Raw genomic sequence first — 22,266 nt, 5'->3', positions numbered from 1 at the left:
TAAATAACTTCAATATGAATTTAAATTAAAAGGGGGATTTAATCGCTATTGAAGTATTGATTTTGTGTACAGCGAGTGTTTACACGTGACAGTTGTAGAATACGTATACGTAGAGGAGGGGATCCCACTCTTACGGGAAGTGAAAGAAAGAAAAAAAGAAAAAAAAAATCTGAAAATCAGAGGCTGTGTTGTGTGCTGGGTGGCGGAGTTTATAATATCCTCAACCCCTTTGTGAATTTAGTTTCTTTGTGTTGTAGCTATGGCTATGGCTGCTTCAACTTCAACTTCAACTTCAACCTCAACCTCTATCTCTGTCGTTGGAAGTGGCCTCGGCCTCCCTCATCCTCATCCTCATCCTCTTCACCCTCACGCAAGAACCTCTACTCGTTTTCCCACTCGATTGCGTAACAATCGTTTATTCTTATCTTCTTCACTTTCGCTAAGGTACTTCTTTCTATCTCTTCTTTAATTGCTCGTACTTCCAATTTGAAAGCTCTACTATGTTTCATATAATAATAGCTAACGTGTTTTGAGCGCGCCTCAAATCTTGATCCTAATTCATTGAATATGCTCATCCATTAAGTGCATTTCGTTTTCCCCCAAACTAGTGTTGTTGTTTTGCATCTGTATATATTAACATTCGTATTTTCTCTTCTGGTGAAAGAAGGCGGCATAACGCTGTTCATGGTGGATTGAGTTTGCGAAGGAATAAGGCTGATGCCTGGAAAAACTATACTTCCGTTCTTGGTGAACCGGCGGCACCTTCATTTTTCTTGCCACACCAAAGCTGCACCTCTTGCTGTCTTGCCTCCACCAAGAGACGCCGTTCAAATCTTGCAAGATGTGTTTCTGGACCTTTTCTTGATAAATCTGATTTCCAGTTATCTAACCGTCATGCTTTAGTAAGTATTCCGACTTCAATTTTGGCTGATAGGTATTCATTCAGTACGGTGCTTGACTTTTTGATGCGAGCTGTGTCACAAGATAAGGACTCTTTGGTTCATTTTTGATTGGATCTTTATGTATACCTCATCTCAAAATCACTTTCTGCCTGGACATAATAGAATCTGAATGTTAAATTTATGATTATTATTATTATTATTCTTTTTTGTGGAGTGGGAAAGGGGGGTATGTTTGATTCTTGAATCATCTCGCTATGTTACCCTTCAAGATTTTTAGTACTACTCATTTTCCAAATAAAAATAAAACAAGGCAGGGTCTCTTTTGTCAAATTTTACGTTGTTGTAACTAACATGTTCATTGAATCTTTTCATATTTTTCTTGCTGAAAGAATTTTCATGCTACCAATATTTAGTGCAATCCGATGCTTGAAATTTCATGTTTTATGTTGAAGCTTCTGGTACGCATGGGTAGATTTTGAGACAGTATCATCCTTGTATAGTCTTCCAATGTTTATGTTTTGAGTTCTGCTTTTTATGTTGTCTGCTTATGATTGGATTGCATTTAGGAATGGTTTATATTCTTTTTGCATAAGATCAGAGCTGGTTGTGTTGATGTATTTTCTCAGGTCAAGCGGGCTCAACTTCCTCAGGCAACTGTTGGTCCGGATGAGCCACACGCAGCAAGTACAAGCTGGCCAGATGGTATTGCTGAAAAACAAGATTCAAGTGTATTTGATTCTGAACTAGAGCAGATAGAGGGCTTTTTAAGTTCTGAACTTCCATCTCACCCTAAACTGCATCGAGGTCAACTAAAGAATGGGCTGCGGTATCTTATTCTGCCAAATAAAGTTCCACCAAAAAGGTGAGCTCAATAAATGATGATAGATTAATGACATATGGACTCTGAGATGGAATGCCTTATGATGTATTAAGAAAGGTTTGCATGATGTTTCTATCATCTTTAGGAATTACTTCCAAAACTAGGGTGTGTTTTAATGTGGAATTGTGGGCTCACCGATTTATCATCCTTGACTTTGTTTATTATGCTGTTCTAATCATCAAAATCAAGGGTATGATAGAAGATATTCTAATACCTATGTATTTGGGGTTTTTTTATTTTTATTTTGGGGGGGGGGGGGGGGGTACTTGCTAGTGGCAAATTGTTTTGTCTCTTTTCAATTCCCCCGCTAGGGACCTCACCTCAGTGCCTTAGCCTAGTGTTCTTTGTGGTTGTTGTTTCTGCAAGAATGCTATGAGGACAACTCATAGGTTTTAATGGTGAAATGTATTTAATATAAAATGTGATTGTGAAGAGTGTTCTTACATGAAATGTATATATGACATTAATACCTTTGAAGTGAATAAGTTAATGTGCAATCACATGACTTGGAGAATATTTATTAATAAAATTGATACACTCAATGTTTATATAGTTTTATATTTTCTCTTTTAAACATTGTTTTGCTGTAATATGCCAATGGTAAGAAATCCATATGCAGATTGTCTAGAATGCACTTGTTGCTAAATACTTAGTATCAACTGATTCAATTTTAGGTTTGAAGCACACTTGGAAGTTCATGCAGGATCAATAGATGAAGAGGATGACGAACAAGGAATTGCACATATGATTGAACATGTTGCTTTCCTAGGAAGTAAAAAACGTGAGAAGCTTCTGGGAACAGGAGCCCGTTCAAATGCTTATACTGATTTTCACCATACAGTGTTTCACATCCATGCTCCTACCACTACTAAGGTTTGGGCCATCTTGCGTGTATGTGATGTGTTCAAATATTTCATTTGGAATTGTGGATGTTTATTGAACTTTGTTTTGTTACCGAATACTTATTTAATTTAAGCAGATGACAATAGGGCAAAATGAAATTAAGAGTGAGGTGAGGTTTGGAACCCTACCGTGAGAGGGACACCTCGTGAGTCGGGCTTCTAGAGATGAGGCCATTTGGCGAAGTCAAGTCGATTTTGGGCCACCAAACCCTGCAACTGATGCGAATGCTTATGGAGTAAAGAGTGGAGTGTATGTTGTCACTCTCCCTGCCTTCAAAAGGTTCCTAGAGGACAGGCCTTAGGAATGCAAACGACAACCTAGGAGTGGATTCCCCACCGGTAGGGCCACAGATGGCCCATCTTGGGGCCCATCACGACCTACAAGCAAGACTGGCAAGATATGGGTAGACAACCTGATTGGGAGTCTGAGGATCCATAGTGCCTGCTGCCCTCTGGACTTCTTCATCATCATTTTTAAAAATGGGGGAAGGGATCTCCTTTCTTGAATTGATAAAAGGGAGTAGATTTGACTGTACACAACTTAACGATGGATCCAATACCAATGATATTACCCCATGGCCCATGTGAAAGTGCATTGTGCAACATCACATTAAGGGAGAAATTTAAATAATTCCCCCAGGTCGTCCACATGATTACCATAATTAAATAGGGAAACCTGAGTCTAGCTTGCCACCAATGAATGTTTGTGACTTCTGTTACAACTGAACTGGGACAGTCAGGTGCATCCATTGGATTCGAGGGACTAGGGTATATAGTCTAGTCCATTTTTCCGTGTCCAATGTTCTACACATAAGAAGGACTGGATTACAACTTTTTTTAAAAAAAGAAGAAGAAGAAAGAAAGCATGAAAAAAATGCTAAATTATATCCTTCACAGTAGTTGATGTTTGACAGTTGTCTATTTTATGCATTGTCTCCGGTCATAAACCGCTATTATTTCCACCCCTGAATTTGTCAGAACTTTCTTTGAACTTTTATTTTTTAATTTCTGTTTATCAATTTCGGCCTTATCAATATTTCCCAATATGTACTCTGCATTTTTCTTAAATCTGTTTGTATCTCACAACTAGGCTTTATGATTCTTTAGCATTTAATTTTTGCTACCACCCATCATCTAAAACAATCTGAAAGTGAAGATGTCACATCTTGTTTTTTCAATATATTTATGTGTGCATTGAATCGTGTTGAATGGTTTGATATTTTGTTGATGCTAATTATAAATGGTTGCTGTATGTCAGGATTCTGACGGGGATCTACTTCCATTTGTTTTGGATGCCTTGAATGAGGTATACTTTATTTCATACCATACAAGCCACTTCTACTTTGTAGAAATGCGTATATAATATATTAGCTTTAACATGGTGTTCCATCTGATCCATGTCTTATATACCTTGATGCTTTTGTTTGACCCTACCTGATCCATCCCTAGAGGGATTTAAGGGGACAATAGAATGGATATGGTACTTCTAGGTTTGCATTTACTCACACCTTATTGTTATTGACGCATGCAGATAGCTTTCCACCCAAAGTTCCTTGCTTCTAGAATTGAAAAAGAACGGCGTGCTATACTCTCAGAGCTTCAAATGATGAATACAATAGAGTACCGGGTTGATTGCCAGGTTTGCAACAGAAAATCCCTTGGAAGTTTAGGCCTATCAACTTGATGTTTCCACATAATATTGACTCAAGCTTTTTTTTATTCCTATTTGCTTTTCTTTTAATTTCTTTAATTGCAGTTGTTACAGCATCTGCATTCTGAAAACAAGCTGAGCAAAAGGTTTCCAATTGGATTAGAAGAACAGATAAAGAAATGGGATGCAGATAAAATAAGGAAATTTCATGAGCGTTGGTATTTCCCTGCAAATGCTACTTTGTACATTGTGGGGGATATTGATAACATCTTAAAGACTGTTTACCAGATTGAAGTACGTCAAACATACATTTGCAAAGTAGTAGGTTTCGTTATGTATTAATTACAATATTTAGGAGTCTTATAAATAGCTGTTGCATGCAGGGTGTTTTTGGACAAACTGTCACAGACAATGAGAAAGGTTCTGTGGCCACTCCAAGTGCATTTGGTGCTATGGCTAGTTTTCTTGTTCCTAAGCTCTCTGTTGGTCTGGGTGGAAATTCTATTGAAAGATCAACCAATACAATGGATCAATCAAAAATATTCAATAAGGAAAGACAAGCTATTCGTCCCCCTGTGAAGCATAATTGGTCACATCCTGGAAGCAGTTCCAATTTGAAGCCACCACAAATATTTCAACATGAATTGCTTCAAAATTTTTCAATTAATATGTTCTGCAAGGTATAAAGAGGTTAAATTTTCTTATGTTATCGTAATCTTGAGTCCAACTTACAGTTGCGCTTGCTATTTCATGTATAATTCCCTACGAAATATCTTTTCTTTGTATTTTTTATTAATTTAATTGCATGTGATTAAATTTTTTTGGAGCTGATAACATAGTTGGAAGGATGATTATCAAGACCTTTGTTGGTAGCGAAATGCTTAATCCGATATTGCACATAGCATATGAAAAGGATATGAATAATTGATTTACCGGTCATCAAGATCTACTGGTCTAGTGAATAATTTAAATAAACTATTATTAAAATCTTATAAACTGCCCAGTTGATGTTGTCTTGATCTATTTGTTGTAAATAGGAGTATACTTCAGTGTTGAGCGATAAGGTAAACTTATGAGATAAGATGGAATACTGTCACGTCTGCACCAGTTCATATGCAAACTGTCCCTGTCATGCGAAAACAAAAGCCCTGTAGACATATATATGAAGTACTTATGCATCATCAGCTCATGGAACTAAAATTTTCCCAACTTCAAACATATCTTTATCAGGTCCTCGATATAGTAGTTAATAGCGGCAAATCATGCCACTATAGCGATGATATGGGGTGGAGCAGCCTCTGGCAGCTTTAAGTTCTGTCATGTCACTTTTTTGCTTTGCACAGATTGTGTCTGAGATTGCAGCCTTTCACGAATAAAATCATGCTATAGCAGCTGCGACACCGAACAGGGATGAGATCCCTGTTTTGTCCACCCCTTATTCCATTGCCCACTCATTTTGTTAGCTAGATTTTTGCAATTTTACACACTTTTTTTGCATCAGAAGGATTTTAGGTTTAGAAACTCTTCATCTGTCAAAAAACCAGCAGTTCTACCCTCTGTTTGCACCTCAGTGTTCTTCCAATGTGTTTTTCGATTGCATCCCCAAAGCTTAAGCATTTTCTGGCCAAATCCTTCCTTTTTTCCGGCAGTCCCAGTCTCTGTTCTCAGGTATTTGCTCTGTCACCCATGTTTCACACATCTTAGTCATTCCCAGCTTCTTCCTCGTTCACATAGCTCTGCACTTTTCTTTCCCCATATGATCCTTGACTTTTGCTGTTATTGACTTGTTAATAATGCCTTAGATTGATAGTGATTGTGTGTCTAGACTATGACTTTTGATTATTAATGATGAATATGTCTTTAATTTTGGTTAATTTTTTATTTTTGAGCATTTATGTCTTGTGTAGTATATATTATTTATCTTCTATACATATTCATTGGTATAACGGTCATCCTGCAAAAGTGTTTATAGGGTCAGCTGCTCCACAGCATTATTTGGGATTGACAGCTATGGTCCTCACTATTCTTTCCTTTCATAATTTTATTTTAAAAACAGTTTTCCTCTCTAGTGTTTTAGTCACATGCTTTTAAATATTACAATGTTTATGCTCCATCTCTTTATTAATGATCTTATTGAAATCTTATGCAGATTCCAGTGAATAAAGTTAAAACATACAGAGATTTGCGTAATGTCTTGATGAAAAGAATATTTTTGTCTGCTCTTCATTTTCGTATTAATACAAGATATAAGGTGAGATGAAATTCTTTGTATCTGCTACAGTGCTATTTATTAATCCTGTCTTTTTATGGCTATTGTAGGAATTCTTTATATGATTGTTTTGTATGAGGGTGAGCCTTTGAGCAGTGGTCAGGTTGACCGAAAGGTCACGGGTTTAAGCCTAGAAAACAACATCTTTGCAAAAAAAAATGGGGGTAAGGTTGCTTACAGTTGACCCTCACCCCCTACCCTCGCAAAGTCAAGGAGCCTTGTACACTGGGGTTTGTCCTTTTTATGTGATTTTGTGTCTGAGTACTTGATGCTTTATTTGGGTTTAAGCAAAAATGGTTCACTTGCTCTCGGAGATGACATCAGTCTTGTGTCTTTGTTAATAAGTTCTCCCCTCCGGCAGTGCAGCAAAAGAAGTTGTTTGGTGTTTGTCAATACTGCTTGAGAATAATAATTAGAAGAAAGAGATGTAACAGTGAGAAAATGAGACTCTTATGTGAATATTGGAGTTACTAATCCGACTGATTAGACTACATGTGTCTGTATTTATCTATACAAAATGAAGGTTACAAGTGTGCATACAGTTAAGCCCAGCTCATTGTTCAAATCAGTCACTCTAACAAAAATGTATTGCCGTTTAGGTCTGTAAGTTTTCCACAAATTATACCCAAGTAATTGGCAGAGATAACAAGTGACCTCCATTTTGTGGACTTCTTTTTTTAATAATACATACTCTAATTTCCCAATAAAAATAAAATCCTTTTTCACTTGATAATCTTTTATCCTTTTGGGACAAGTCCCACAAAGGCTGTCTGCTAGCTAATTAATTAATTAATTTTTAATAAAAGGACCTTTTCTGTTTGGTAGCTTTTTTTATAATTTTTTGGATGGTCCATCAAAGGGCGAGCCTTGGTGTAGCAGTAAGGTTGCTCTTTGTGACCGGGAGGTCATAGATTCGAGTTTGGGAAATAGCCTCTTTGCAAAAATGTGAGGGTAAGGCGGTATACAATCGACCCTCACCCCTATCCTCGCAGAACCTTGTACACCTTTTTTTTTTTTTTGGATAGCCCATCCGAAGCATCTAAATGTGTAACTAATGCATGAAATTTGCAGAGTTCAAATCCACCATTCACTTCAGTTGAATTAGATCATAGTGATTCTGGAAGGGAAGGATGTACAGTGACCACTCTCACCATAACTGCAGAACCAAAGAATTGCCATAATGCAATTAGAGTTGCTGTTCAAGAGGTTTATTTCTTCTGCTTTGACTGTCTTTGCAATGATGCAGTTTTTAATTTTCTTTCCATTGGTGGTTTCAGTTCTATTAGTTATTTTATGCTCCACTTTGTTTATATTTCAATTGCTGGTTTTTTGTTCCTTATGTTTAACTTCGAAAGATTGAAAAGGGCATGAATTTATGACAATGAATTTAACAAGTTCAAATGCCATTATGATTTACTAAAGTTGCATAGAAAAACTACATTGATTTTGGTTTCAAATTGTTTAAATGATAGCCTACCTTTACTGCATTCTTTCTACTACGAGAGTCTAATGTAAATTTGTGGGATGCAGGTTCGGAGACTTAAAGAGTATGGTGTTACCCAGGGTGAATTAACTCGTTATTTAGATGCCCTTCTAAAAGATAGTGAACACCTAGCGGCCATGATTGATAATGTATCTTCTGTTGATAACTTGGATTTTATCATGGAAAGTGATGCTCTAGGCCATAAAGTTATGGACCAGAGACAAGGGCATGAAAGTTTACTCGCTGTTGCTGGGACAGTTACCCTTGAGGAGGTATTTTCATGCTTATTAAACCTTTTGCAGTTTTTTATGCTCTGTTTAAACCCTTCCTCCCTTTTTGTTGTTGCTGACTCTTATTTTGTGATAATAACTTATAAATACTAGTCTCTGTTGGAGGCATGAGCTGATGCAAAGTGCTTGTGCAGATATCTCTTTGTATTAATTTTCGAATTTTCATTGCAACCTTTTTGTTTATCCTGATAAGAGAGGATGATTTTTCCTGTTTCTTATTGATTTCTGCATTCCTTGCAAGTGGTATTAGTTTCATTAACACTATCGTAGGTTGCTTCCTTAAAGATCAATAGTGCCATTGTCACTTTAAAGAAATTTTAAGTTGGTTGTGATTGTTGTTCCTTTATGATGTTATATTTTTGGTATCTCGTTTGTTTTTGTGCATCATATTCTCAATTTTTTATTGAAAAATTAAACAAAACGTAATTCATATTTTATTTTAATTTAATTATAATATACTTAAGAGTTATCTTAGGAAAATAAAAAATAGTTAACATTTTTTTGGTAAATTATAAAGAGATAGCTGGTACTGCTTAGTCTTTTATTTTGAATATCTTCTGGTGCAGGTTAATTCTGTTGGTGCCAAGGTTTTAGAATTTATAGCTGATTTTGGAAAGCCTACTGCACCCCTTCCTGCAGCAATTGTTGCATGTGTTCCAAAAAAATTTCACATTGAGGGAGCCGGTGAAACAGAATTCAAGATTTCATCAACTGAAATTACAGATGCTATCAAAGCTGGATTGGATGAACCTATTGAGCCAGAGCCTGAGGTACCTTTTCATTCAACTTAATTCCTTGTCGGTCACTTAGTTGATCGTGATTTGAGATTAAGAGTATTTTACTTTTGCCTAATGACTGATGAATTGTCTATTGGTACTGTGTATTTGATGTTTAATTATGTTCAAAATTTGGTTTGTTTCCTATGAGTTATAACCTCAACATGAGTGGTAACTTTATTTTTCATGTGCGATGATATGAATCTACCACACTGATTTAAATTATTCATTTTATATGGATGGTGAAATTCTATTGATGAGAACCAATTCCCTTTATTAGCTGGGTGCATCTTGTCTATATACTTGTTGCTGTTCAGCTAATTGCTTAAATACATATATAGCTTGAGGTGCCAAAAGAACTGATACAATCATCAAAGCTAGAAGAGTTAAAAAAGCAGCGCAAGCCAGCCTTTATTCCTGTAAATCCTGAAATAGATGCTACGAAGCTTTATGATGAGGAAACTGGGATCACCCAGCGCCGTCTTGCAAATGGAATTCCTGTTAATTACAAGGTATGTTATGTGATTTATATTGAGGTTCCCATGATACTAGTACCTTAATTTTCCTTTCTCTGTCATTGTACTGCATTCAGTGCTAAAAGGTGTCTTCCGTTCATCACCGAACATTCTAGAAATGGTGACTCGGTGTTCATGGATTCCTAATTCTAACACTCCATGCTGCTGCTTCATTTTATTATTTTTGTACAGTTATGGATTGTAAGGAGACGGAACTTATCATAATATTATTTTTCAACTTGCTGTTATATTTGTACTGCCATTAAATTTCTAACTGATTTCATAAATGCAATGATATGGACAGTGTTTTGAGATTGGCATGAAGAACTCAGGACTTGCACTGCAGATGTTATTGGTTTTCTTGTACTTATTAATGCCTTTTATTGTTGACAGATATCAAAAACTGAAACACAAAGTGGTGTGATGCGGCTCATTGTTGGTGGTGGACGGGCGGCTGAGAGTTCCGAGTCAAGAGGATCTGTGATTGTGGGTGTTAGGACAATTAGTGAGGGTGGTCGGGTTGGCAACTTCTCAAGGGAGCAGGTAACTTTTCTTACTAACTGATGTTTCCAAATTTTAATGTCCAGGATATGTTTCTATTTTCCAATGACTCATCCTAATCTATTTAGTTGCTTCTGCCTTCTTGTAATTCTTGGCATTTTTAAGCCTATGGATTTGTTAATGTTTTCTTAGCTAATTCATTCTATTTTTCTTTTGAACTTTTTTCTCAGAACTACATGGATTGTTAATATATTGGGAGACCATGGTTAACATTAGGTCTTGTCATCTTTGCATTTGTTGCACAGGACAGACCACGAGAACGTGATTATATACTATGTCTTTTTCATTTTTGATGCCGAAAGTGCACAGAAAAATGGCTAAACAGAAAGTTAGGATTTTCACAATAGAGTAACCCTCTGGTTCTCAATTTCTATTAACGAAATAACAAAGTTCAACTCATAAAATATTGGTCTTAAGCACCTTTTTATAGACTAAGTACAAATTGATCCAAAAAATTCGAAATTCAAAAATCTAAAATCTTAAAAATAAGGAAAATTCCTAACATAAATGTAACGATAACTAACTTCCAAAAATAAACAAATATTTACAATTAAATCTTCAAAACACGTCCCAAATCTTAGATCTCAAATAATGCCAAATGTGTTGCTTTCCTTTTCTTGCCAAACAAATTATAATCACATCTGCTGCTTTATTAGGACTTGAATTCGATTGTAATTTGTTATATTTCAAATCACTGCTTCTTTCGACAATTGGGCCATAATTATTGGGCCACAATTATAGTTGACTCTGGGCTTCCTGAATCAATGGTTAGGCCATGTGCAATGGGCCAATTGTAAGTGCATCAATTTCTTTCAAATTTAAATATAGAAGATTCATTCATGGTTAAATGAAATGTAGAACATGCTTATGCAGGTAGAAACTTTTCATTCGAATACAAACCAAAATTTAAGCACAAATATATAATTATGTATATATATTGATCAGTTTTTTGAATGTTAATATGATATTCAGATTGGTATAAGTTTATGGCAAATGTTAAAAAGGCCATTCTTATCATAGTACTGTCTGATACCAAATGCACAGATTAGATCATTCCTTTTATGTTGTGAAATTTTGAACATGTCAGGAGAATTCTGCACAGATTATTCCTTTTGCCCCCATAAATACTATTATTTGAACTTCTCATGCGCAAAAATATGTCATCTACACTCGTGAACTGAGATATTCCTCCATTTACTAAATATGTTGTATTTCACGCATAATAACAGGTTGAACTTTTCTGTGTGAATCACCTGATAAATTGCTCCTTGGAATCTACGGAGGAATTCATAGCTATGGAGTTCCGTTTTACTTTAAGAGACAATGGGATGCGTGCGGCCTTTCAATTACTTCACATGGTACTTGAGGTAAGCATCTTGCCAATTGTTACCATGAAGCCTTTTCTTATCAACATAGGTTGTATCTACATAATTCCTGGCTGTATTACTATTACTGCAATATGTGTACTTCATTATAACTCTGCTCTGTTACATTCCTCATGATGTTTCTGTTGTGCAGCATAGTGTCTGGGTAGATGATGCTTTTGATAGAGCGAGGCAATTGTATCTGTCATATTATCGATCCATCCCCAAGAGCTTGGAACGCTCAACTGCTCACAAACTCATGGTAGCAATGTTGGATGGTGACGAGCGATTTATTGAGCCTACACCAAAATCGCTAGAAAATTTAACCCTGCAATCTGTAAAGGATGCAGTAATGAATCAATTTGTCGGTGATAACATGGAGGTCTGCTATTATTATATTAAATGCATTGTCCATTTACCGTTACGCTCAAATACTAAAATCTTTTTGTGTTCTTTTCAGGTATGCATCGTCGGTGACTTCACTGAGGAAGACATTGAATCTTGTATTCTTGATTACCTTGGCACAGCTCAGGCCACAAGAAATTACAAAAAAGAGCAAGAATTCAACCCACCCTTATTTCGACCATCTCCATCTGATTTGCAGTTTCAAGAAGTAAGAAGATAAGCATAAATTACCTTTATGCATATGTTGTTTTGTGAGAACTTAATATCACAAGTAAATTTGTGGGACGAATTTTAGTTGCATATTCAAATTTGGATTTTTCTTTAGACTTTCAGAATTAGTGGCAATACTTTAATGCATTAGGCTTGTGACATATGTTTATCTTCTTTTGCTATTTTTGCAGGTTTTTTTAAAGGACACCGATGAGAGGGCATGTGCTTATATTGCTGGGCCAGCACCAAACCGTTGGGGTTTTACTGTTGATGGAGAAGACCTGTTAGAGTCAATTAATAATGCATCAACAATAGATGGTGAGCTTTGTTGATTTTTTTTTTTTTTTTTATGGTCATCCAATCCTACACTGTATTTAAAAATTATCATTTCAGAATTACTGTTAATCATTAATTGCTGGAAACGGCTTTTGTAGATGATCGGTCAAAATCTGATGCTCCACAGACAGGTGGTTTGCAAAGGAGCCTTCGTGTTCATCCGCTTTTCTTTGGTATAACAATGGGGCTTCTTTCTGAGATTATAAATTCTAGGTAAGCTCTTTTTGCTCACATGTAGTTAGCTTAGTGTGGAAATTTTAGACACATGCTCACTTCCAGGATAAAATCAGGTCAGCCTGTTCACTTTAACCCCAATATTTTTGGCAGAAATCTGTAAAAATATCTACGATGTCTTCTATTAGGTATCCTAAATACATGAGTGTTATAAACCACCACTCCCCATTAAACCCTCACTAGCGAGGGTTGGGGTGAAGGCAATCCTTGCATCCAATCTTACCCTTACATATTTGCAAAGTGGTTGTATCTTGTATTTGAATCCGTGACCTTTCAATACAAAGGAACAGTGATCACTGCTCTAGGCTTATTCTCTTAGACTATAGTGTTATATTAAAAAAAAAAAAATTCACTGGGAGAAATCTATGCTTGAAATCTGATTACATGTTTTATGCACAGGCTCTTCACAACTGTCAGAGATTCGCTGGGGTTGACATATGATGTGTCATTTGAATTAAAGTTGTTTGATAGGCTTAAACTAGGATGGTATGTGATCTCTGTGACATCAACTCCAAGCAAGGTGTGCGCTCCATTCTTATACCATTAACTTTTCTTATTTTTGCTGTCAATTTCCTTCTGTTCCAAATTTTCAGGCCAAATTGATTTGCAGGTGCACAAAGCTGTTGATGCATGCAAGAATGTTCTTAGAGGTTTGCATAGCAACAAAATTACTGAGAGGGAATTAGACAGGGTTAGTTATTAGATATGCTCGAGTTGTTTTTACATTACAATTTAGTTCAGCGTTTTTAGGCAAATTTTTCTGCAAAACATACATCATCAGTGTTCAAATTTGGTTAATTTTATCTATTTTTTTCTTTCTTTTGTAAACTCGATCCTCCTGATTTATATCCATTTCTCCTTGATGATTTCTTCCTTTATCCAAAAAAGAAAAGAAAAGAGTAAAGTCAGTAAACTATCTTTCTAGCTTAAAAAATGCACTTGGCATCCTCATTCTACTTCCAAATATGGCTTAAATTTTCTTTTTGTTATTGCGACATATTTTATTATGAATTGAAAATTTGAGAATTCCTTTATGCTCTTCTCTAATGTAGGCCAAGAGGACCCTTCTTATGAGACATGAAGCTGAAATTAAGTCAAATGCCTACTGGCTGGGATTGTTAGCTCACTTGCAAGCTTCTTCTGTTCCAAGGAAGGTGAGATAGGAATGTACGAATATTGACATGCAGTTGGGATTTTCAGTTTTTTTATTGTGAACAAAACTTGGTTAAAATTTTTTAGTCGTGCCAAATTTAGAATTCGGTGAAAATTATGCTTCTAATCTTTCACACTCATGCTTCTTCTAAGTTATTGTAATGTTGATTGTGGGGTCCAGGACATATCATGTATCAAGGACCTAACTTCTCTGTATGAAGCTGCTACTATTGAGGATATATACCTTGCATATGATCAGTTGAAAGTGGATGAGAATTCTCTATATTCATGCATTGGGATTGCTGGTGCTCAGGCTGCACAAGATATAGCAGGTACAGTAGTATTCTCAAAATAGTTGATATTACTTGAATATAAAATAATGTTGTGTATTGATTTAATTCAGAGAGTTACAATATATAGAGACTCTAATGGGCTTATAGGAAAGGCCCAGACCTAATACAATCAGAATAATTACAGACTAATCATATCTAATCATATCTAACACTCCCCCTCAAGCTGGTGCGTATATATTGTGAGCACCAAGCTTGTTACAAATGGATTGAACCCGAGGACCTCTAAGAGCTTTAGCAAAGACATCCGCGAATTGATCAGAGGAGTTGACAAAAACAATCTTGATTTCTCCTGATTGAATCTTTTCTCGAATGAAGTGACAATCAATCTCTATATGTTTGGTTCTCTCATGAAAGACAGGATTAGAGGATATATGTAGCGCAGCTTGATTATCACAGATGAGTGTCATGGGTTGTTTCTGTTCACAAAGATGAAGCTCCTGAATCAACTGCTTTAACCAGATTAACTCACAGGTAGTATTTGCCATTACACGATACTCAGCTTCTGCACTAGACCGAGCAACTACAGGTTGTTTCTTGCTCTTCCACGAAATTAGGTTTCCTCCAAAGAAGACACAATAGCCGGAAGTAGAGCGCCTGTCCGAGGGTGATCCTGCTCAATCAGCATCTGAATAACCACAAATTTCTGTATTTCCCTGATCTGAATACAACAAACCTTTTCCTGGTGCTCCTTTGATGTATCGGAGGATCCTCACAGCAGCATCCCAATGTGAATCACAAGGGGAATCAAGGAACTGACTAGCCGTACTAACAGCGAAAGAAATATCTGGCCTAGTCACAGTAAGATAATTGAGCTTCCCAATTAGCCTCCGATAACGTCCAGGATATCCAAGGCATACTTCCTTTGACAAATAGAAATGCCCTGTCTAGATTGCGCCACCTCAATTCCCAAGAAGTAACGCAGCTTCCCAAGGTCCTTTGTTTGAAATGCACTGAATAAATGTTGTTTTAACTGACGAATTCCGTCTTGATCACTTCCGGTGAGAATGATGTCATCAACATAGACTAACAATTAGATGCACTTGTCAGGAGATGTAATCCTATAAAATACAGAATGATCAACTTTACTGCGGATTAAGCCAAACGCCTGAACGGCAGAACTGAAGCGACTGAACCATGCTCGAGGAGACTGCTGGAGACCATATAAGGATTTTTGAAGACGACACACTTGTCCAGACTCCCCCTGAGCAACAAAACCAGGTGGTTGCTCCATGTAAACTTCTTGCAAATCACCATGAAGAAAGGCATTTTTGATGTCAAGTTGAAGGAGTGGCCAGTGACGAACAGCAGCAAGGGCAAGAAATAGGCAGACGGATGCCATCTTGGCAACAGGAGAAAAAGTATCCCCATAGTCAAGACCAAATATCTGAGTGTAACCTTTGGCCACCAAACGAGCTTTGAGGCGATCAATAGTGCCATAAGGACCAACTTTGACAGTGAATACCCATCGACAGCCGACTACTGACTTTCCGGGAGGAGCAGGAACAAGATCCCAGGTGCCATTGGAGTGAAGTGCTTGCATTTCATCAATCATCGCCTGACGCCAACCCGGATGAGATAGTGCTTCACCTGTGGTTTTAGGAATAGAAACAGACGAAATACTAGAAACAAAAGTAAAATGTGGTGAAGAAAGTCTATCATAACTCAAGAAACTATAAAGTGGATGAGAGTTGCAAGTGGATCGAATACCTTTGCGAAGGACAATGAGAGTAATCTCTGATGGAAGATCCGGAGGGGAAGAGTCGACTGGAGCAGGCGGTGAGTCAGTAAGAGTCAAATCTGTTGGAGGTGCAGGCTGACGGCGCTGATAGGTGAGAAAAGGACGGTCCTCAGGGATGGAGGCAGGGGGAGCTCCTCCGGGATAGAGTCACCTGCAACTGGTAAAGACAAATCAAGACAAGGAACAAGAAGAACATGATCAACCTGTGTTATCTGAGACGGGATAGAATGAAAAGGTTGTTGATCAAGGAAAGTGACATCAGCTGAAACAATATAACGCTTGAGATTAGGAGAGTAGCAACGATACCCCTTTTGAAAACGAGTGTATCCAACGAAAACACACTTGAAAGCTTTGGATGTTAACTTATCTTTACCTGGAGTAAGATCATGAACAAAGCACGTACATCCAAATACATGTGGAGGTAGAGGATAGGAAGATGCTCCTGGAAATAAAACACTATGTGGAACTTCATTATTAAGTACGGAAGAGGGCATGCGATTGATGAGAAAGCAAGAGGTGATTATAGCATCTGCCCAAAAACGGAGTGGAACATTCATGTGAATTAGTAGAGTACGTGCAGTTTCAACCAGATGTCTATTTTTACGTTCGGCCACTCCATTTTGTTGTGGAGTGTGTGGGCAAGTGGTCTGGTGTATCGTTCCACGTTTCTCCAAAAAATTAGAAAATTCAAAAGACGCATATTCTCTTGCATTATCACTGCGCAAGATTTGAATAGAAGCACCAAACTGAGTAGTTATTTCAGCACAAATTTTTTGATAAATTGAAAATAATTCAGAATGATTTTTCATTAAATAAACCCAAGTACAACGAGAGAAATCATCAATAAAGGTGACAAAATACTGAAAACCCAAAACAGACATTGTTCGACTCGGACCCCGAATGTCAGAATGAACAATAGAAAAAGGAGCATCAGCTCGTTTATCGACTCTATTAGCAAAGGAAGAGCGAGTGTGCTTTCCTTGTTGACAAGACTGACAATCTAAAGACTTAAGACTAGACAAAAAAGGAACCATATGCTGAAGCTTGGAGAGGCTTGGATGACCCAGACGACTGTGAATTAGCTCAGGAGACTCTGTGAGAGAACATGCTACTGGAGAAGGTGGTGCAATCAGATAGTAAAGACATCGTGAGACATCGTGACTCAATGCCCGCTCGAATCGTCTTTCCCGTACCCGTATCCTGCATAGAGAAGGTAACAGTACATGAAAGAGACTGAATCAACTGGCTAACAGAGATTAAATTAAAAGGAATACCGGGTATATAATAAACAGAGGTCAAAGCTAAAAAGGGAGTTGGGTTGGCTTCCCCAATTCCACGAGCAGGAGCCTTAGTACCATCAGCAAGAGTAACAGAGGGTAAATTATTAGAAAAAGAAAGGGAAGTGAAAAGATCGTTATTATCACAAAGGTGATGAGTAGCACCTGAGTCTATTATTCAGGGTTCAAGAGATGATTGAGAAAGGCAAGCAACATGATTACCAGTGTCTTGAGTAGGATGCTGAGAGGAAACCTTCTTGAGAAGTGCCTCATATTCGGCACTGGAAAGAGTTACTGATCCTGTAGGAGGTGGTGTAACATCAGTCTGAGCAAAGTTGGCAGTCGGTGGTTTCAAGTGAGGGTACTTCCTGTAGCAGCGTTCTTCAAAATGTCCAAGATTCTGGCAATAATTGCAACGAGGCCTCTGTCCGCAGCCACCCTGTCCACGTCCGCGACCGCGTCCACTGTTCCAAGAATCATTGGAGCGAGAAAAGAATGCAGTGGAATCGGTAGCTGACACATGTGTGGGAGCTGTTGGTTTGTCCTTAAGATTCAGAAGGCGTTGGAAAGCGTGTGACAGGCTAGGAGTCTCAGCACTGGTTAGAATATTCTCACGAACACTTTCTAACTCCTCAGAAAGACCGAAGAGAGTTATGACCATAAAGAAGCGCTCCACCTGCTTCTTGTACGCAGAGGCATCTGCAACATGAGGTAACATAGCCAAGAATTCTTGCATCAAAGAACGTATCTTACCAATATAAGTTTCCATTCAAGACTCTGGAGATTTGCGCAATTCCATTATCTGAGACACAATTGAATAAAGCTGCTGAATGTCATTGGTGTAGAGGTTTTTAGCTTCCTCCCATACGTCATAGTAGGTCTCAAAGGAGATGAAATTGTCTATAATCGTCCGATCAATGGACTGCCAAAGGATACTTAGCAGTTGAGCATCAACCTTGTCCCATTCAGATGTCTTGTCTTTTGAAATATCGGCAGACTTAGTTGTGAGATGTGGACCGTGCCCCTGACTAGTAAACCAGATCTTAACTGAGGTAGACCAGGTCTTGTAAGTAGCAGATCCGGTCAGTTTCATTGTTGTAATGGATGGGGTAGTACTGGAGATGACTCCAGTACTATTTTTGGATGTGCCCTCCATCAAAAATTTAAATAAAGATGACCAGAAACAAATAAAAGGACCAAATAAACACAGATTACCAAATAAAAATAAAACAGACTCAAATAGAAAATTCCAGCTCTATGAATAATGACGATGAACAGTGGGTTACCACTGATATCAATAAATAAGAATGCACAGCACTTGAAACAATGACCGGAAAGCAAAGAATCACTGATATCTTCTGAACGGACGAGACCCACAACGAATGAAGACCAGATCGGAGAAGAGGGGAGGAAGGCGGGTTGTTCTGTCTTGGAGTGGCCGGAAAAAGCCACCGGAACAGTGCTCACGCGCAGGTGAGAGGCGGCGCGTGAGGACCACGCGCAGAGAAGCTCAGCCGCGCGTGAGGGCGCGTGACTTGGCCGCCAGTGATGGGCCTTCTGCAGAGTAGGTCGCCGGAGGAAGGGGGTTCTGATCGCGTGCTGAACGAGCTGAAAACTCGCCGGAAAAGTGCTCCGGCGGCCTGAACAGTGGCTGACGATGGCGGATGGTGGTTCCGGTGACCGTCGGAGGTGCTGACGCGTTCGGAAATTGCTCGGAAGGGACTTACGGTCCTTGATGTCTTGCCGGAAGGATGCACGACAAAGAAAGGATGACTCCTAAGCAGTGGGCTTAGGTTTTAAGGCGAAAACAAGGTTTCTAAGCGGAAGCGAGGGTCCCCAGAACGAAAGAAGAGCTCTGGTACCAACTTAAATATAAAATAATGTTGTGTGTTGATCTAATTCAGAGAGTTACAATATATAAAGACTCTAATGGGCTTATAGGAAAGGCCCAGACCTAATACAATCAAAATACAATCAGAATAATTACAGACTAATCATATCTAACCATATCTAACAATATTGAATTTTGCTTTGCTAATTTCTCTGAGGACCATATGTATTACAACTTTGGAACTTAATTGCTTCTTTAATTCCTTGTTTTGAGCATTAAAATTTTAATCTTGAAAGAATATTTCAAACATAGTGGGAAATGGGATATATCAATTCCAAATCTGGCCTTGAGCTCTGACATGTTCCATGACACAAGTTCTTCCTTTCAGAAGTTGAAATTCTGAACTGCTACGATGTAAGTAAACATGTTCCTTAGGTTACACAAGCACAAGATCTTATCTAAAGTAAACCAGTCAACTATGTTCAATCATCCTCGGACTGGCTATATTTTGAATGTTGATAAAATTTAATAGCAAGCACTTTTCAATTTTTTTAAAACAAAAAAACAAAAAAAAAAAACATTTCGGTGTACAGCCGTTGCTTTATGGCACATGGTCCACGCAGCTTTACCTCATCATTTCAGAAGAAGAATTCTGTCTCTTTTGAGCAAGCACAAATTATGTAATTGTGATTAACTGATTACTTGAATAATTCTACAATCTTTTACACTTACTATGCAGCACCTTTGGAAGAGGAAGAATCGGGTGATGCTTATCCAGGTGTTATTCCCGTGGGACGAGGTTTATCTACAATGACACGGCCTACTACCTGATGTTTTTGGATGACTTTGTTGTGGCCTGGTAGCTTTAGGATCTGGAGGTTCGTACGTTATGGCTTTGCTTATTTTTAGTCGAGGTCCATTTATAAATTAAGAAATCCTGTCTCTTAATTTCTGACAGCTTGTTTCCTTTTGTCTTCTTTGTGTTGGGACGGTATATTACTCTTTAGTTATGTGTTTTCCCTTCTCTCGTAAAGACCTCTCGTAGATGATTTGGCTATGAGGGTTAAATAAATTTATGCGTATCTCGACAGGAGCCATGTCTGGAAGTTTAGTTACAGGTTGTGGTTCAAAGGATCAGCAGCATATGTATCACAAGAAGCTGCTGCTGCATTCACTTAAGGTTCGAACAAGTCGACATTCAAGCTGTTCGATCAGCCTAAGCACTGGTTTGTGACTTGCATGTGGTTGATTTCCTCAATTAAAATGTTATTTAGAAATAAGAAAATATAGAAGATATAGGTGCCATTTTTTTTCAGTCGGCCATATTTTTTCCTTCAGGGGGAACTCCCACCATGTAGCGTTGGAAATTAATCAGTTATATAAATTGTAAATCATTGTTTCCAGGCTTGTAAAAGTAGACTTTTCATCACGTGAGTCTTCTCTCTCCATCGAAACAGGATGACTTTTATAATTTTCTTATTTTCCTGAACCGAGCTAGTCTATTTGTCTTATTTTAAGGAATGCCATGGGCAAGGTGGTTTTGCAAGCACGCTAATAATGAATTGATCATCGCATTCTTTCCCAACTTTCTATTAACTTCCAACTCACAAAACAGACAGAGAGTGGACGAATAGTCAAATTTATGATAGACCCTCCCATGTCGAGTTATCATTGAGGGGCCTTTTATGTGGATTCTACGAATTTTCATGGATTGGTTTTCTTAGTTGAAAATCAACATCACGTCAAGTGAAATGCCGATAGTTACCGTCTCCCGTTAGAATATCGGCTCTCACCCATTTGGGCCCTTCTTGCGTTGTATTATCTATTTTGGTGTAAGGTTGGAATTTTTTTCGTTGGGGGCCGTTTGATTCTGCCCCAGCCCCGCATGATTCATTGTTTTTTGTTTTTTGGTGAAAGTTCCGTGGGCATTATCCCGTGGAGCTTCACTTTTTAATCTTTTGAAAATAGTTTTCCAAGAGGTACCCCGTGGACCTGCTTGAATTTTAAATTTCTCCCATCAGTTCTACACCCATTTTGATAACTGATTTTTTTTATTAAAAAGAAAAGAGGAATTCAGCAACACCAACACCCTATGTAGCACCGATATCGACACGGGACATGTGACACAAAACGGTACTCCCACACGTTAATTTTAAAAAATATTAAATTTTGATATGTTTTGATATTAAATAATATTTTTAATTTATGTAATTTATATTATATTTAATATTTAATAATTTAACAAAAAAAATAAAGCTAAACTTATAATACTCATCAATTTTGGAAAGAAACATAAGATATTCCAAATATTTATATTAAATTCAATAAAATGGTAATCGTAATCCAACAAATCTAATAGTTGGAACTAAAAACGCAATGTAACGCAATCTTTGAACCTTTTTTTGAGTTTTTACAACGCGTGTTGGAGTGTTAGAGAGTGTCGGGAGTATCGGGCGTGTTGGTGCTTCATAACCAACAGCCCTTGGGAACTCGGGTAGAGTGTCACTTAGCACAATATTAGTCATCCCTTCCTCTCACTCCGTTCTTCATCATTTTACTCTAATTTTCCAACTCTTTCTCGTTCTACCATTTAACATTCTACTCTTTCTCCCATTCTCCCAATCCAAGTCAAAATTTCTTCACAACAATTTCTCTACATTTTTCACTCCGAGTAAAGGTTAGTGCATGTTTACTACTATCTCTTTTTTAGCAATATTGTAATAATGAATTAGATAGTAAATATATTTAAGTGATTTATTGGTGTTTAGAAATTTTACATACTACTTAGTGATTAGTGATTAATGTTTAGTTTGTTAATAGTGTAATTTAAAATACATACTTTTTTCTACCCAAAAAAATATATATTTAATTTGTGGTTAATATTTAGTCATTGTTTTTTTCTTTTGGTTTTATAGTCATTGTTTTAATTAGTGAATAGTTGTGATAATATTTTAAATTAAATTTTATTGTTATTCTAACCTTGACATGTGTAATTAATTGTGTTTAGATATTTTATTCAATATTTAGTGATTAGTGATAATTTTTAGTGTGTTAATAATGTAATTTAAAATATTTAATTTATGGTTAATATTTAGTTATTGTTTTAATTAGTGAATAGTTGTATCACAAGTTTGGAA

At 37.3% G+C, this 22,266-nt stretch overlaps 1 protein-coding gene across 2 annotated transcripts; it reads left to right on the top strand.

Annotated features, from left to right (window-relative positions):
- Positions 1–225: 225 nt before the first annotated feature.
- Positions 226–20,621, top strand: LOC133299052 (stromal processing peptidase, chloroplastic). Of its 2 annotated transcripts, none has more exons than XM_061498453.1 (25): positions 226–444; positions 668–902; positions 1,529–1,764; positions 2,457–2,655; positions 3,943–3,990; positions 4,216–4,323; positions 4,441–4,629; positions 4,719–5,015; positions 6,485–6,586; positions 7,676–7,810; positions 8,135–8,359; positions 8,944–9,147; positions 9,495–9,665; positions 10,062–10,211; positions 11,459–11,596; positions 11,748–11,975; positions 12,054–12,206; positions 12,400–12,526; positions 12,643–12,757; positions 13,178–13,298; positions 13,389–13,469; positions 13,831–13,932; positions 14,112–14,262; positions 19,869–20,007; positions 20,221–20,621. In XM_061498453.1, the coding sequence occupies exons 1-24, from the start codon at positions 260–262 to the stop codon at positions 19,958–19,960; spliced, it is 3,792 nt and encodes a 1,263-aa protein (XP_061354437.1). In that variant the 5' UTR covers positions 226–259; the 3' UTR covers positions 19,961–20,007; positions 20,221–20,621. The 2 variants fall into 2 exon arrangements, with proteins under 2 accessions (XP_061354437.1, XP_061354436.1); XM_061498452.1 differs by having other exon boundaries at positions 665–902.
- Positions 20,622–22,266: the final 1,645 nt, after the last annotated feature.

Source organism: Gastrolobium bilobum, unplaced genomic scaffold, assembly GCF_033153095.1.
Source record: "Gastrolobium bilobum isolate Gb01-03AN ecotype WA unplaced genomic scaffold, APGP_CSIRO_Gbil_v1 utg500, whole genome shotgun sequence".
Classification (NCBI taxonomy): domain Eukaryota; kingdom Viridiplantae; phylum Streptophyta; class Magnoliopsida; order Fabales; family Fabaceae; genus Gastrolobium; species Gastrolobium bilobum.
This window is presented reverse-complemented; position numbering and strand designations above follow the sequence as displayed.

Bases quoted from the DNA above. Each gene is read 5' to 3' on its own strand.
- LOC133299052 (XM_061498452.1), top strand. From the start codon at position 260: ATGGCTATGGCTGCTTCAACTTCAACTTCAACTTCAACCTCAACCTCT. The intron at 6,587-7,675 runs GTGAGATGAAAT...TGAAATTTGCAG, and splicing joins GTATTAATACAAGATATAAG to AGTTCAAATCCACCATTCAC. The intron at 13,470-13,830 runs GTTAGTTATTAG...TCTCTAATGTAG, and splicing joins CTGAGAGGGAATTAGACAGG to GCCAAGAGGACCCTTCTTAT.